Here is a 15,637-nt window from a genome sequence, read left to right as displayed (position 1 = left end):
AGAGCTCTGCTGTTACCTCTGAATTCAGATCTTTGGCCCATGCTTCCCTGATTTGTTCTGAGGACACTGGACTTGAAAAACCATTTACAAAATTTGTTACCAGTTGGTTGGAATCTGGAGAGAGCAGGAGATTCTCAATCAAAGGCTGAATGGCAGGTGAGGACTCATTATGTGGACAATTGTCTTTAACACAGTGTCTAACCTGAAGGTAACAATAAAAGTGTGACTTGAGGATATTAAATTTAGCGTTTAACTGCAGAAATGAGGCAAACTGGCCATTAATGTACAAGTCCCAAAAAGTTTTATTGCCACTCCCTCTCCAGACTGTGAACACTGCATCTGAATGTTCTAGGTTAGAACTGATTGTTTTGACAGATGGGAGCATAACCAGAAATACTAAGGCTCCGGCAAGCAGTTTTTCTCTGGTTTAATATTTGTATGGAATTCTTTAATGTAAAATGTTTCTGAATTGACGTATCTACCGAGGCAGGACTGGAAAACAAGAGAGCAGATAATGAAGAGCTTTTAGCAGCAAAGGCTTCTAACTGGAGCCATGAAGGGCTGTCAGTAGTTCCTGTCTCTCTGCAGGTCCAGTAGAGACCCTGGAGGGAGCCGCCCAATGATAATGTTTTAAGATAGGTAGCCCAGGACCTCCTTTGTTTAGGGGTTTGTGTATGTGAGCCTGAGCTATTCTATGAGATTTATAGCCCCACATTAATGGTAGAATTATGGAATCCAGCTCCCTAAAGAAAGAAACATTTAAAACTAGGGGCAGGTTTTGTAAAAGATTTAAAAACCTTGGTAGACTCACCATTTTGATATCATTAACCCGTCCAGTCATTGATAAGGGCAGCGTCTTCCAGGCTTCAATGTTGGCCTTAAGTTTTTTAACTGCCTCTATAAAAATACATTTAAACAGATGCTTCGGATTCTTTGTTCATTTTAATCCAAGATAGGTAAAACAGTCCGTCACCACTTTGAAAGGTAAATGTTTCAGAAAAGTGTCTGGGAATTGACTCCATAGTGGCTTGAATTCACTTTTTCCCCAATTTATAACGTAGCCAGAAATTTTACCAAAGGAATTTATATAATTCAATAAAATTGGGACAGAGACTGTTGGATCTGCTAAACAGAGCAGAAGGTCGTCCGCATATAGAGCCAAACTTGTCTCCACACCACCGAGCCTGATGCCTTTAATATCTGGGGGTTTCCTGATACCAATTGCCAAAGGTTCTAATGCGATATTAAAAAGCAGAGGAGACAATGGGTCCCCCTGGCGAGCAACACACAGCAGAGGAAATGAGCTGGATTTATCTCCATTTGTTAATATAAAGGATTGTGGGTCAGTATATAATATTTTAATCCATTCCATGAATTTGTCACCGAAGCCAAACTTTTGAAGTGTAAAAAAATAGATAAGGCCATTCAATCATGTCACATGATTTATGGGCATCGAGAGATAATATAGCAGGTTTTTCCCCTTTGCCATATTCCGCATAAAGAACATTAAGAATTTTGCGAACATTACCAAAGGAGTGTCTTCCTTGGATCAATCCAGTTTGTATGAATGGATAACAGTTGTGATGGGCCTTACGAGCCTGTTGGCCAGTACTTTGGTTATTGTTTTAAGATCATAATTAAGTAGAGCAATGGGTCTATAGCTGCCAGGCTCTGTTTCATCATTATCTTTTTTTAATGAAACACAAATATTTGCTTCACTAAGAGAAGATGGGAGCTTCTTGCTTCTGAATGCATCATGAATCATTCTTAGCAATATTGGTGCAAAAACATCTTGGGAGACTCTGTAGAATTCTGGCCCGAATCCATCAGTTCCTGCCGCCTTTCCAGCGGGAAATGATTGGATTGCTTCTCGTACCTCAGATAAGGAAAAGTCTGAGTCCAGGCTCTCCTGAAAAACTGCATCAAGTGGTGGCAAATCAAGAGAGTCAAGAAACTGATTAATGTCTTCATGTGTAGCTGTTGATTTCGAGGTATAGATATCAGAGTAAAATTCTCTGAATCGGTTATTGATTTCCTTTAAGTCTGTTAATGTCTGACCGGATTTTGATTTGATTTTATAAATGTCTCGTTTAGCCTGTTCTCCTTTCAACTGTCGAGCCAGTAAAGTATGTGGCTTATCACTAAACTCAAAATGCCTCTGCCTTAGTTTTAGTAGAAGATTGCTGACCTGCTCACCCAAAATGTTGTTGTATTCATATTCTAATTTAGGAATATTATTGTAGTCTGACTGGAGAAGAGGGTTTCTGTAGGCCAGTTCTGCAGCTGGTAGTTCTTTCTCAATCTTTTCCAACCTACTTCTCTTAATCCTTTTCTGTGTTGCGTCATAAGAAATAATTTGTCCTCTGATGTACGCTATGAGGGTCTCCCATAGTGTTGAGTCCCTCACCTTACCACTGTCATTGGTCTCCAGGAACTGCCAGATGTGCAGAGTGATGTGTTCCTTGAATTACTGGTCTGTAAGCGAGGATGGGTTAAAATGCCAACGATAAGCTCGATTAGGGAGAGATAAACGGAGATTGAGACTGACTGGGCTGTGATCTTATTATGTTGTGATTCTTGGTATGATCAACATTACAGATTAGTCTGGAATCGACTAATAAACAGTCTGTCCGTGTGTATGATTTATGCACATGAGAACAGTATGAGTATTTACGATCAGATTAAGTCTCCAGATATCTATTATGCTTTTAGATTTCATCAAATTATTAAGAGTTTGTACAGAATGAATACTAGGTGGGGGGGCAGAAGAAGACAGCCTGTCTAAGTACGGCTCCAAATAGCAATTAAAATCACCCCCAATCAATAAATGATTTAAGTCATCATCTGGAATCAAGAAAGCCGGATCGTTTATGTTAGGACCATAAATATTTCCCAGTATGATGGGGAGTGAACTGATATGCCCAGTTACAATTATAAACCCACCATTTGGGTCAGGTACAGGTGAAAGAAAGCGAAAAGGTCTTTCTGAAAAGAATAGCAACTCCTCTGGCTTTGGATGTAAAAGGTGAGAGATGAACCTGTGAGATCCAGTTGGCTCTAAGGTTTCTGTGCTGGGTTGATATTACATGTGTCTCCTGCATGAATATAATGTCAGATTTCAGTGATTTCAAATGTGCAAAAGCCGACGGAAAACAAAGAACAGAGTATGTGACTATCAACGAACACATGACCCCCCCCCCCCAACACAATGCTTCCCCAAACGAAGCAGAGTTACCCCTGTTCACCTCGAGAGTCACGAGCTACCACAGAGCAAACACACACACACACACACTGCTATGAATGGAGTTCGCGCAGTAAAAAGCTGAACTCTTTCTTTCTCACTGCGTTTTACACATTTTTATCGACACACTTGTGGGCGTCCACCGGGTGGCTGAATATCTTCTCCTGCTCTTGGTGTGTATGTGGAGCTTGGTGGGGAAGCGCAGTAAGTGACGCTTCTCCTTCCCTCTCAGCCGTTGCAGCACCTCGCCGAAGCTTCGCCGTTGCTCCATAACCTCCGCGGTGTCGTCGGGAAATTGAAAACTCTGTGTCCGCCATATTCCAGTGAGCGCTGCCTCCCGAGCTGAAGAACCCGCTCTTTCTCTTGTGGGATAATGGTGCGTGGTTTGGAGCCGTCCGGTGGTCCGGGCTGCAGCGTGCGGTGCGCTCTGTCCATGGTTAGCGGCTTGCTAAAGTTGGTAATCAAGGTGGAGACTAAATCACTCGGTCTCCCTTCCTCCTCACCCTCTGGGATGCCCACTAGCTTAATGTTGTTACGCCGGGATCTCCCCTCCAAGTCCGAAAGCTTGGCACGAAGCTGCTGCAGCTCTGTGACCGAGGCCTCCATAGCCTGGAGCCGCTGTTCGTGGTCCGCGGTCACGTTTTCGGTGGTCGTCAGCCTTTCAGTTAGCGCTCTCTGGGCGGATATGAGACTTTGAAGACTCTGTTGAAACGTGTCGAACCGCTCGTTAATAGATTGTAGCAGCTTGTTTGACATTTTCTGCCAAATAAGTGGAATCTCATCCTCCTCCTTCTCTGTGAGGGAAGAGCCTGGATTTGCGACGTCAGCGTGGTCTGGGCGGCTAGTAGCAACTTCAGCTAGCTGCCGACTTGCTCCCCTTCCACGGGCTGTAGATCGACCAGACATGCTCATTGTCCACTTCTGGGCTGTGCAGTAGAATAACAGACCGCTCTTCGGCAGAGTAAAGAAAGCAGTTTTAATGAATAAAATCCTGTGTGCCGCGAGGAGCTGAAGGAAAACACGTCTCCTCCATATGCATCCCACTAGCGCCCCCCCAATACACCTTTGATTACAGGGGCCCGTCTAAATCGTTGATCCTCAGCCCAAATCTGTCAACGCCAGGCACTCATATCACAATAAATCTATTCTTATTCATCGCTTCACGCACCACTGTTGCTGTTATCAGTTGCTACAGCACACAAACAGCAAACAACCTGTTTGGACAGCTTTATGATTCCACGTCTGTTCGCACTGAGATCCCGTGGGCATAAAAGATCAGTTCAACCAAATCTCAAAAACATGTTTTCTCACTTTCCTCGGAGATAATCTGTCCATGCAGGTAGTTTTGAAAAAGGCTCTGGGCTTTTGCCTTCATCCAATACTCAAAATAAACCATTATATGTCACTTGTTTTTTTGTCCTGATCACTCTGTTGGTTTGAATGTATTCTTTATAGAAGCAATAGACTGTGGTTTGGAAAACTGTAGCAGCTGGGAGAGGTTCAGACCTGGAGATGGATGGTAATAGCTTATATGTTAATCATCCAAAGCATTTTAATGGAAGGCTGTTCCTTTGGTTTATTTTTGGTCTATCAATACAATTTATGTAATGTTGCTTTTACTTTTAGCAGGATGGTGGTTCTCTTTTTGTACTCGTGATGCAGCCTCAGCTGTAATACTAAATTTATAAAAAACAATGAAAACATAGTGTATACATAATGTATTGTATTGTGTCCTATTCTACCTCATTCTAATTTATCCTCTTCTTTATCTCATTGTATCATATCTTATCATGTTATACTTTACCTTATAGTGTCTTATCATGTTATATCTTATCGTTTTGTATCATTGTGGTATGTTATCATGACTTGTAGTAATTAACTGTATCATATCATTCCATGTTGTATTGTATTCTATATCATGTTATCATATTGCATCAATTCTTCTTATTGTTTCGTATTGTATCGTCTCCTTATGTTATATTGCATCATGCAATATTGTATGGTACTATTGTTTTACTGTATCATATTGTACTGTGTCATTTCATAATGTAACCAACTTTAATTTAATGTATTGAGTCACATCATATTGTATTTTATTTTATCACACTGTATCAAATGTGTTCTTGCTTCATCTCACTGTTTCACATCGTATCACAATCTCATGATTTATAATTGTAATGTTCCTTTACAATAATTTTCATGGATTTCTAAATTTCTTTGCCTTGCACAGACAAATGTAAATTAAATTTTCATCAACTGGAATAACACTCATCAAGACGTGTTTTCCAGCATGGTAGGTTTGATTGTTTGGATGAGCCATGTCTGTAAGATTAAAATAGCCTTTTCTAGTAAAACAATTCAGACATTTACTTTTACTCTTTAACATTTATTACACATCAAGTGTGATATTTCAATCCATTTTTGTTATATTATTTATAATATGGGCATATAAATCTGGCAAATCTAAACTATTGGAATATTTTACAACACTGTTATGTAAGATTTTCCTTTTTTTAGGACAAAATAATCCTAATTTAACAGATACTTGAAAATGATTGTGTTGAAATAAAACCACATGGAGAAACAATAAAACTCCTGTATTGTATGATAGGGTAACTGTTTAACATTCACTTGTGATGAATGTCACTTGTCTGAAACGCTCTTTCCCTGTCTTAAAAAGAACTATAAAAGATTAAAATGAACATTAGCTGGAAGATTACGAACCTAAAGAGGCTCACATTCCCATTCTGAACCAACTCCTGAAAGTAAGACATTATTGACTTGAAAGGTAATTTTGACCACATTTGAACTAATTATTAATACCTGGAATTATTGTTTTACTAAATGACTCTAACATTGAGAAGATATCAGGTTCATTTAAATACTACTTTTGATTCAGTTACTTGCCATATTTCTCATGAGACATATCTCATTATTCTTGAGTTTAACCAGAGCTGACAGAAAGAACATCTCAATCATTCTGATCAACATTTGTAAGAGGCTTCAGTATCTGAATCTATCAGACAGGAGAGAACCATAGGTGTGATTCTAACACTCATCACACTAACATCACCACGAACTACACATCCCTGCTGCTGCCCATTCTACATGCATTCACCTCCCACAAGCTGATTTCCAGTGCTGTAATGTTAACAAGCTCGAAACTATCAGAATCTCTCTCTCTCTCACTCTCTCTCTCTCCTCTCTCTCTCTCTCTCTCTCTCTCTCTCTCTCCTCTCTCTCTCTCTCGTCTCTCTCTCTCTCTCTCCTCTCTCTCTCTCTCTCTCTCTCTCTCTCTCTCTCTCTCTCTCTCTCTCTCTCTCTCTCTCTCTCTCTCTCTCTCTCTCTCTCTCTCTCTCTCTCTCTCTCTCTCTCTCTCTCTCTCTCTCTCTCTCTCTCTCTCTCTCTCTCTCTCTCTCTCCTCTCTCTCTCTCTCTCTCTCTCTCTCTCTCTCTCTCTCTCTCTCTCTCTCCTCTCTCTCTCTCTCTCTCTCTCTCTCTCTCTCTCTCTCTCTCTCTCTCTCTCTCTCTCTCTCTCTCTCTCTGCTGTAGAAGTCAATTTCTAAATTTGTCTACATGCCAGCCAGGGAAGTCTTCACTCCACCTCCTACTGACCCGAGAAGATAAGTCATCTTTTAAGTAAAGAGGAACAACTTATTTTTAGTGTAAGTTGCTATAATATTAACCTAAATTCAAAGCCTGGTGACTACAAATAGTCTGAAAAGAGCCTTTCTCTATATTCATATGGTCATGAATGTATAACTGTTGATAGTCCCTATGTTTCTCCCCATTCTGTAGATTAAATAACAAGCCATCTTACTTCTCATTGAAAATAATGCAACTTTTCTCCACAGTATAGATGAAAGTACTAGTGAAATCAGAGTGTATCGAGTCTGTAAATTTAAATCTGTCCCGCCTCCCAAATGATCGATATCTTTGCAGTTAAGCTGTGTGAAACCATTGATATGTTATAAGGGAGTTTCATGACAAAAAGAAAGAGCATTTTTATGATTTTGTATTTTTGTGATAGCTGGAAACGATCATTCAAACTCCCCTATAACAAATATCAGCAACGTTAAGTAAACTGTAAGCAAATACAAGGCTGAATTTAATCCTATTTCACCAGGAAATATGGGATTAAGTTTGAGCCTTCTGCTTTCACTCTTCCATCAGACACTGACATAGAGAGCTTCTATAAGGCAATAATTACACAACAATGCAAATACAGCCTCAAGTTTTCACTAAAATACAAGAAATTTCAGACATATGAAGAATCTTTACAGATTTTTCTCTAGCAAAAAAAAAAAAATACTGATGTTTCCAACTGGCACACCTCCAAATTCTATGTAAGTCAACCTTTACACAAAAATTTAGCGTGGAAGGTTTTGCATCATCACATCAGTGTGAGTGAATAGACTGACAGGTTAGATAAGTAGTCATACAGATTATATCAGGGGTGGAAATAGCAGATTACAAATACTCAAATTACTGGAATTAAGTAGTATAAAGTGTCTGTAATTTTGGTCATATGTAACACTTTCCCCAGGTAATCGTCTTGGCTATAAAGCACAACCACATTTTGAATTCATCTTCAAATGTTTTTCTTCTGCATCTTTGAAGCCAAAAGTTTTTTTCTTGAACAGACAAAATTCCTGCCTTGATTGTAAATTTGGTTGGAATCAAATTACCATAGTGCAGCTTTTAAAACTTTATTTATCTTAGAGTGCTTTGAAAAAAGACATGTTATGAAAGTAAGTTCAATAAAATGTCTGCTATTGAGGTTGGCTTAATTAATTTCAATTGAATCAGTTTTACAGATATGGTACAGAAGTTTTCATTAATCTTTCCACCAAGATTAATCTTACCTCTATGGCAGTGTATATATCTGGGACTTGTGTAATGATTACGTCACCACAGGCCATTTTTTACATTTTGCAAGTATCTGCAAAGGGGTAATCCAATCGGTACGTTGAAGTTTGATTGACTGTTGACTGTTAAAGCAATTTGGGGCCTGAAAGCCGTCACAGGGAGTCTTTCTGTCACAGGGAGTCTTTCTGAAAGAGGATCTACCGGCAGTCATGGATGGCCAATTCCATGAACTGCTGACTGGAAAGGGGAACCGTCACTAAAGTACCTATTCATAGGTACTGGAACCATCCACTGGTTCCACACTGGACATGTGGAACCAGTGGATCTACTGAATGGGATGAAACTGTACCTCTAGTCCGAAAAACAGTATTATAATATAATTGGTTTGAAAGTACTCACAACAAGAAGTGAAGAGATGTCCACTTACCTCGTCATAAATCTCTTCCTCCTCCTCCTCCTCCTCCACTTCATATTCTTCGATAATCTCCGTCATTTCTGGACAGTTTTTAGAAGCTCTACACAAAAGACAGATTACATTTGCGAGTGTTCATTATATATAGTTGAAATGAGCAATAATCCAGCTTGTCTACACGGTTCGATAAGGCCTACAACTGTTCTGCGTGGTCTGTGAGCAGCACCCAGCTCTCCGTTTTACACTGCAGATGGAGGGGCTTAGACGAGAGATCCAAGAACAACTGCCCCAGGGATATTTTAGGACGCATCCAGACATACCCCACTGAACCCGCTCACCTTATTTAAATATACACAATTAAACATGAACTACAAGCTGGATGCTTAAAACACCAAGGCATTGCTTGTCATACCAGCCAGAGATTCTCGCTGTGTTTCCGTACAGTAAGGAAGCTGCAATTGCCATCCACTAAAGTCTCACAAAACTATAAATTGACAACTCCACAGGAAGGTGAGAGTGAGAGCATTATAATAGGCCCCTGCTTTTGAATGTATGACGGCCACCCCTCCTCCCTCACATGCCACAAAACAGCTCAAAGCACGGTGGGTGCCTCCTGGCTGAAGGTTGGCGACAGCTGCCTAACAGCGCCTCAGATATTTGACATGTAAGCCAATGCCACTGCCTGATTGGTTGACTGTGTTTAGCAGATGGAGCTGCAATGCCTTCTGAGGCTGCAGGTTAAATATAGGATGGCATACTAACTACCTTTTTAAGCGCTTGATTGCCCTCTCTTTTTTGCATAAAACATAATTTTTATCAGTAAACCACAAAGGAAACATGAGCAGAGCAGTTGAGGTAGAAGGACCAAACAGCCAGACAGGCGCTGAGATGTTAGCGAGAGGACAAAGCGCTGAGTCAGATACATCCAGTGGTGGCCAGTGCTTGATCTTGCTTGAGTTTTGCAGTTCTGATTGGTTCGGTTACTCCTTCAGTGTGCAGCAGAGCCTTCACACTCCTTATTCCTCAGTCATTCCTCCTCCTGGATCCAGACAGTAGCAGCCGATGGAAATGATGGAAGTCCAAGCCAAAGGGAAAGCCATGCAGGGGGTAGAACACAGGGACATTTCTCAGTTTCTAGCCTTTCCTTTTCTTACCAGTTATGATAAAGTTTAATGGTCTCCCAAGCCGCCAAAGCCTCCCCAGCTCCCTCCAGAGAAACGCTGGGCGACAGCACACAGCTGAGGTTTCTACCCAGGTTATCATGTGGCTGAGGCAGCCAATCACAGGCCAGCGCTCTCAGGTTACAAAATCTAAATATACCTATGTGATCCTTTCAGAAAAGAGCACCTGTTGAGACTAAAGCATCAGCGGTACAGTTATGAGGAAGGCAATGGGGCACGAGTGCGGCGGTCTGAAATACCCAGTCTAAACTAAAACAGCAGCACCCAGTGCCGACGGCTCTGTGGCCAGTGTGACGTCGACCCCTGCAACAGTTTCTGTGTGAAAGTTCAGAAAATGTCTCTTTCTTCAGTAACAATGAGTCTGAAGGGGGAAGGCTAGCTCAAGGTGCAGCGTAACTGTAAGCGCCGGATCTGTTGAGGTCATCCGTCAGCTGACCCCGAGCTGCACGGCTCCGTTTGGGTATGAATCAGGTCAGCGCTCAAGAGAAGGCCTGTGAGACGGGACAACAAACCAGTGATAGGCTCGAATGAACAGCTGCTCTGCATTTTACATAAGTGATAAGTTTGATAAATCTCAGCTGAGCTTTGGATTAAGAGCAAGTCTGTAAACAAACAATGAGTCAGAGCAGGCAAGTCATGACAAATGAAGATCAAGGACATTTGACATGAGACATCTCACATGACATCTAATGAACTCTGCATTATTCTGTAAAGTTTCTAATCATCTATCACGATCTGTACATTTTCCCATTTTGTTTTCACAGAAGTAGCTTTACTGTCGTCTCGGCTCATTTCCTTAAACCTGCACTTGAATTTACAATAGAAAAGCATTTTGCCAGTATAGACCTCTAAAGCATCTGACTCAATGGCAGCCGCTCGCTTTTTAACAAAATACAAATATGGCTGAATGACATGAAACAGTCTTGTGTCTTTAAGCTACTTTCTCACATTTTTTATTGTAAGAGCTTAAACGGCCACTTTCAAAATCCTAGTCAATAAAAAGCATTTGACTAGATTTGTTTCTTGACTAAAGACATCAGGCAGTTCAAATATCAAGTGAATAGATTGAAGTTTGGTTTTTTTACCTCAAAAAGCACAGCGAAACACAGTTCCTGTTTTGGGTTGCATTGTCAACTTTGGTTGAGAGAAAGGCCCGCCATGCCACCACAGCGTGCTGGACTGCGACGCACTCTCCCCTAAAGCAGGAATATCCTCAGGTGGAGTTCAGGCTACCAGGGTGTTCTGGGTGGCTTCTCTCCGATTTCCACCGCAGCGCAAAAAGGTGCATTTGAGCTTAAGGAGTGACTTTGAAATTGTCTGTAGGTGTGCTTTTGAATGTGTGTGTAGAGCTGCAGCTCTTCAGAGCGTGTGCTCAGCTCCTCAGGTGGGAATCTTCAAAAAGTTATACATTTTTCTATCACAACTTCTTGACTTAGGAACAGTCTGCCAGAAGAAATGACTGCTTTTAAAGACTCCTAAAGATATCTATACTCTTGTATTCATGTGATCTTGTACCTGTTAGATGATGATGTCCTGCTGAATTCAGATTTGCATTACTCTCACTTTTTGCTCTGTTTTTCAGTCTAAATTTATTGGCTCTGTCTATTCATGCATTTTTGTTTTTAATATGTCATTTGCTTTTAATATTTAATGACAAATGATAACTCTGGATAATTTTCTTTCTGCTCTGTTTCATTCAGGACTTTGGAAACTTTTGTTCTGTATTGTATTGAATCGCTTCGTTTTTTTACGATCATTTTATTACGATTTATTTTTACAAACAAACAAAGTAATAATGTCTAATCTTTTTGGATATTCCTTCTTATCAAATCAACTTCTGAGTGTTGCAGCAGTATAATGCAGTGGCAGTTTTCCATCTTGAATTCTCCATTCCAACATTGCTCTTTCTGGATTTTCCAGTATTTCAATATAAAAACCAAGCTTAGTTTTGTGGTTTTTACAGTTTGGAATTGTCACATGAAATAATGTTCTGCATAAGGAAAAAATCTGATGGCATGAACTCATCTTGAAAAAGGGAATTGAGCCTCTAAAAATATAACTAGATTCATTCGCACACTTAATTTTACATAAAAGGTTTGTTTGTTGTTTGTACACGTCTTGATCAAATCCCTAAAATCTCAATGTGTCTGGTATCAGAAAACTAAGCATGAGAAAACGACCCTGCCTGTCAAAGCACTTTGTCACACACTGTGTTGACAGGAGCACTTAATACATTTTTAATATGCTTCCATCTTCTATATTACTTTATTCACCTCAGGGTGAGAACAATAGGTCACCCGTCCATCACAGGAAACACAGAGAAGCACACAACCTCACAAACACTCACACCTCCGGAGGAAATCCAGGCAGGCACAGGGAGAACATGAAGCCTCAGAAAGGTTGTGAAGCCCGGACGTTTGAGGCTGGACGTTTGAGGCTGGACGTTTGAGGCTGGAAGTTTGAGGCTGGAAGTTTGAGGCTGGACGTTTGAGGCGACCGTGCAGCTTCCAAATTCAGTCATACTTTCCATATTCTACTAAACTTTCATACATTTAAGTTTCCTTCTGAATCAAGGCTACAGAATATAATCTGTATCTCTCCCTAAACAAATGTCTTCCTTCTTCCACAGATTATCTATTAGTTTGTCACATTTGATCAAAGTCTGTCAACAGGTTTTTGAGTTCTAATGTTAAGAGATGAAGCAGAGGTAAATCCTCTATATAGATATCAGTTATAGAGTGTATATTTTATCACTTAGATGCCATGTTTGGCTCAATATTTGAATGCAGCCTGGTTCAAACTGATTGTAGATTTATGAGTTATTTATTTTTTTGTAGTGTATTTAGAAGAGTGATGAGTCAGCTAAGAAAGAACATTGTGTAGAACTGATGTGCCTCTACCTCTGTGGTAGGTTATATAGTTCCTCTGGATGGAAGCACCATCTCTCTCGCTCTCCTTAATAAAAGTACTCACATTCTTTCACTTAAGTAGAAGTACAGATTGGGAAAAATGCCAATTCAACTATATTACATATTGAGTATCATACTGTAGATATAAATCTATTGTATTATAATATATTGAAATATTAATGTATTTAACTATTCAAGTATCAGTTCAACAGTACAAAAGTTTGAAAAAGAAAACTTTATTGATCCACAATGTGTTCTTATGTTGAACCTTTTTTGGTGTTGGAAACAATAAACACAGAAATATGCTTATGTGCTAACACACTGTAACTAGTATGACTATAATACTAAGTGTTTTTTTAAACTTGATCATTTTGAAATTATCTGAATCATCCCCATGGAGGTTAAAACAAGGAATAAGCCAATTTGAGGAACGGAAAGAGTAGAAAGTATATATATTTATCTTAAAATGTAGGGAGTAAAGAGAAAACAAACTCTTCAATAAAGAAATACTGCAGTACAGACTGCAGTACAGACACCTGGGAGATCAACTTTAGCCTTGTTGTGATAACAGAAAAATACCTGCCACCTCTGCAGGAAAAATGCAAACTAAAATTAGAATGGAGCAATTCAGTTTGTCACTCAGATTCATATATGCAGGATTTCTGAACAGTTTTGATGGTTTTAACAGACAAACACTTTTCAGTGTCAGAGGGAAACAGGAAGGGAGGAAGGGGCGACATGATGCTTAGTCACTGGACCAAATGAGTGATGACCAGCGAGCCCAGAACACAACAGCTGCAGGAAAGACAAGCACAACATCACTGCTGCCAACTGAGAATTCAACCCCAACAACACCTGAGAATGTCTGAATTCTAATGAGGGAAGAGGCCTAAAATTAAACCAATTACACATTCAGACAGTGACTTTACAGGAAAGGGATGTTAGTTGTTTGCAATCAGGGAGGTTTTTCAAAAGAAAGCACCCATTGACCTTAACCTGTTGAGCTTAATGGAAAACAAGTGACGTCTCAAAGCAGTACTGATTAAACGAGAGATAAAAAATAATCTGCAATGTTTTTTGGGGAATCCACTCCCACTGCAAATCAATCCAGAATATAAATGTGAACAGATTGATGACACAGAATTGTCCCTATATAAATATAGATCTTTGGTAGTTACATGCCTGCCTTTTTATCTGATATGTTCGCCACGTTGACACAGTACTCCAAACAAATCTTTGTTGTGATTAAAGCATCAGACACAACCCTGACACAATACCCAAAATAAACTCAAGGACATACAGTTCTACTTCTGCTGGAAGGTGAGTATACAATTATAGTTTGTCATGATTTATTAAAAAACAGTTCTAGTCAGGGTGCAGTTTGTGAGCCGGCCAACATGAATCTGAGCACCATAGTGTGTGGTTACTGCATTTCTTTCTACTTTGGATCATCAATCATTTCATTGTCTTCATTAATGCACAAACAAAATGTCTTTGACTAGAACATGGAAAATAATTCTTAACCTGAAGTTCATAATCAAATGCACTTAAATTTACACATTTTTATGTGCAAACATTGGAACTGTGAATTTCAACCATAACAATTAATACTTGGACTGAATAAATTGTGACGTGTGAGTCGTAGTATCAATGTGTGAGAAGCGACAGCTCTGTTTATCAGAAATGTTAAAATACACGTACTGTATTCCTACAATCTGCTGGTGAAGCAGCTGTAATATGTACTATGTACTATGTGTACTCTGAGTGACTTGAAGGGAGGGCATGATAAAGATTTGATTGACCTGCTCCAACAAAATCATTGTCAGCCCATCGTTAATATTGGTCAATCTTTTTAAGCTGAGATGCAAATAAAGCCGTTTTACACAACCTTTAGAGGCAATAAGCCCCCAGCCCTCATGTTTTAAAGCTGAACAGCCCAACTATGTGGGGCTGGAGCTAATTCCAGATGGAGTCCCACTTATCTTCAACCACATGTCAGCTATTTGGCTCCTGGCTTCACGAAACTGTTGATAAAATAGTAGAATTACAAATAGTGTGATCTGAATTGATGTCTGAATGTTTTATAATGATTTCGTTCTTCTCATAATCTTTAGAAACAAAGTATTGATTTGGGGAAATTGGCCTGTCGGACACAAAGAAAGAGAATTGAGGAACCACATGTGTCCTAGTTGTCCACGTCTGAATAAAGACATTGCTGTCAAATGTCTTACAAGACCCCAAACTCAATATTGGGACAGTAAAAATCTGTAAATGTTACATTAAGTGACCATTTTATGAATTACAAGCAGCCTTTGACTGGTGAGCAGTGTCTTTTTTTATTGGGGGGGGGGGGGGGGGGGGGTGTCAACATTCATTTTTTTTAATACAAACATTTCTTTTTTCGCATTCAGGAATGTGTTTCTTTACTTTTACACAGTTGACCTAATAGAGGTTTTATTTGGGAGCCAGAAGTCAAACTCGCACGCTGAATGTGAAGATTGAAGCTTTAGTGATGAAAACGTTTTGGGGATATTTAGCAACTATATTTAGATCCTATAACAACTTATATTGACCCGTTACTGGAGTTTAGGCTTGTCAAGAAGCAAACGATAATATTCTGTTCAGAACCCCACCCAGCACCGCCTATGTGTTTAACTTTTCTGAAGATGTGTTAATCCAATTACTAATGATTAAGTTCTATTGATCATGATATCAGGAGTAGTTATCAACCTGTAAACCAACGTTAGCTCTGCCACACACGCACACGCACACGCACACGCACACGCACACACACACACACACACACACACACACACACACACACACACACACACACACACACACGCACACGCACACGCACACGCACACGCACACGCACACGCACACGCACACACACACACACACACACACACACACACACACACACACACACACACACACACACACACAGGGTCTGCATGCTAATCTCTGCTTTACTAACCAGTTAACTACCAACCAACACATTTCACATCAAAGACAACATCAGA

At 39.9% G+C, this 15,637-nt stretch overlaps 1 protein-coding gene across 1 annotated transcript in view; it reads right to left on the bottom strand.

Moving 5' to 3' along the window:
* Nucleotides 1-8,953, bottom strand: part of neb (nebulin) — a 96,595-nt gene extending 87,642 nt beyond the window's left edge. Inside the window, exons 1-2 of the mRNA XM_080478777.1 lie at nt 8,719-8,953; nt 8,537-8,624 (exon numbers count right to left, since the gene is read on the bottom strand). Coding sequence (XP_080334903.1) covers nt 8,537-8,624; nt 8,719-8,831 — 201 coding nt within the window. The 5' untranslated portion in view covers nt 8,832-8,953. The remainder of the gene's footprint in view (nt 1-8,536; nt 8,625-8,718) is intronic.
* Between the last annotated feature and the right edge of the window lie 6,684 nt (nt 8,954-15,637).

This window comes from Lipophrys pholis (genome assembly GCF_963383615.2).
Source record: "Lipophrys pholis genome assembly, chromosome: 13".
NCBI classification, from domain to species: Eukaryota; Metazoa; Chordata; class Actinopteri; order Blenniiformes; family Blenniidae; genus Lipophrys; species Lipophrys pholis.
This window is presented reverse-complemented; position numbering and strand designations above follow the sequence as displayed.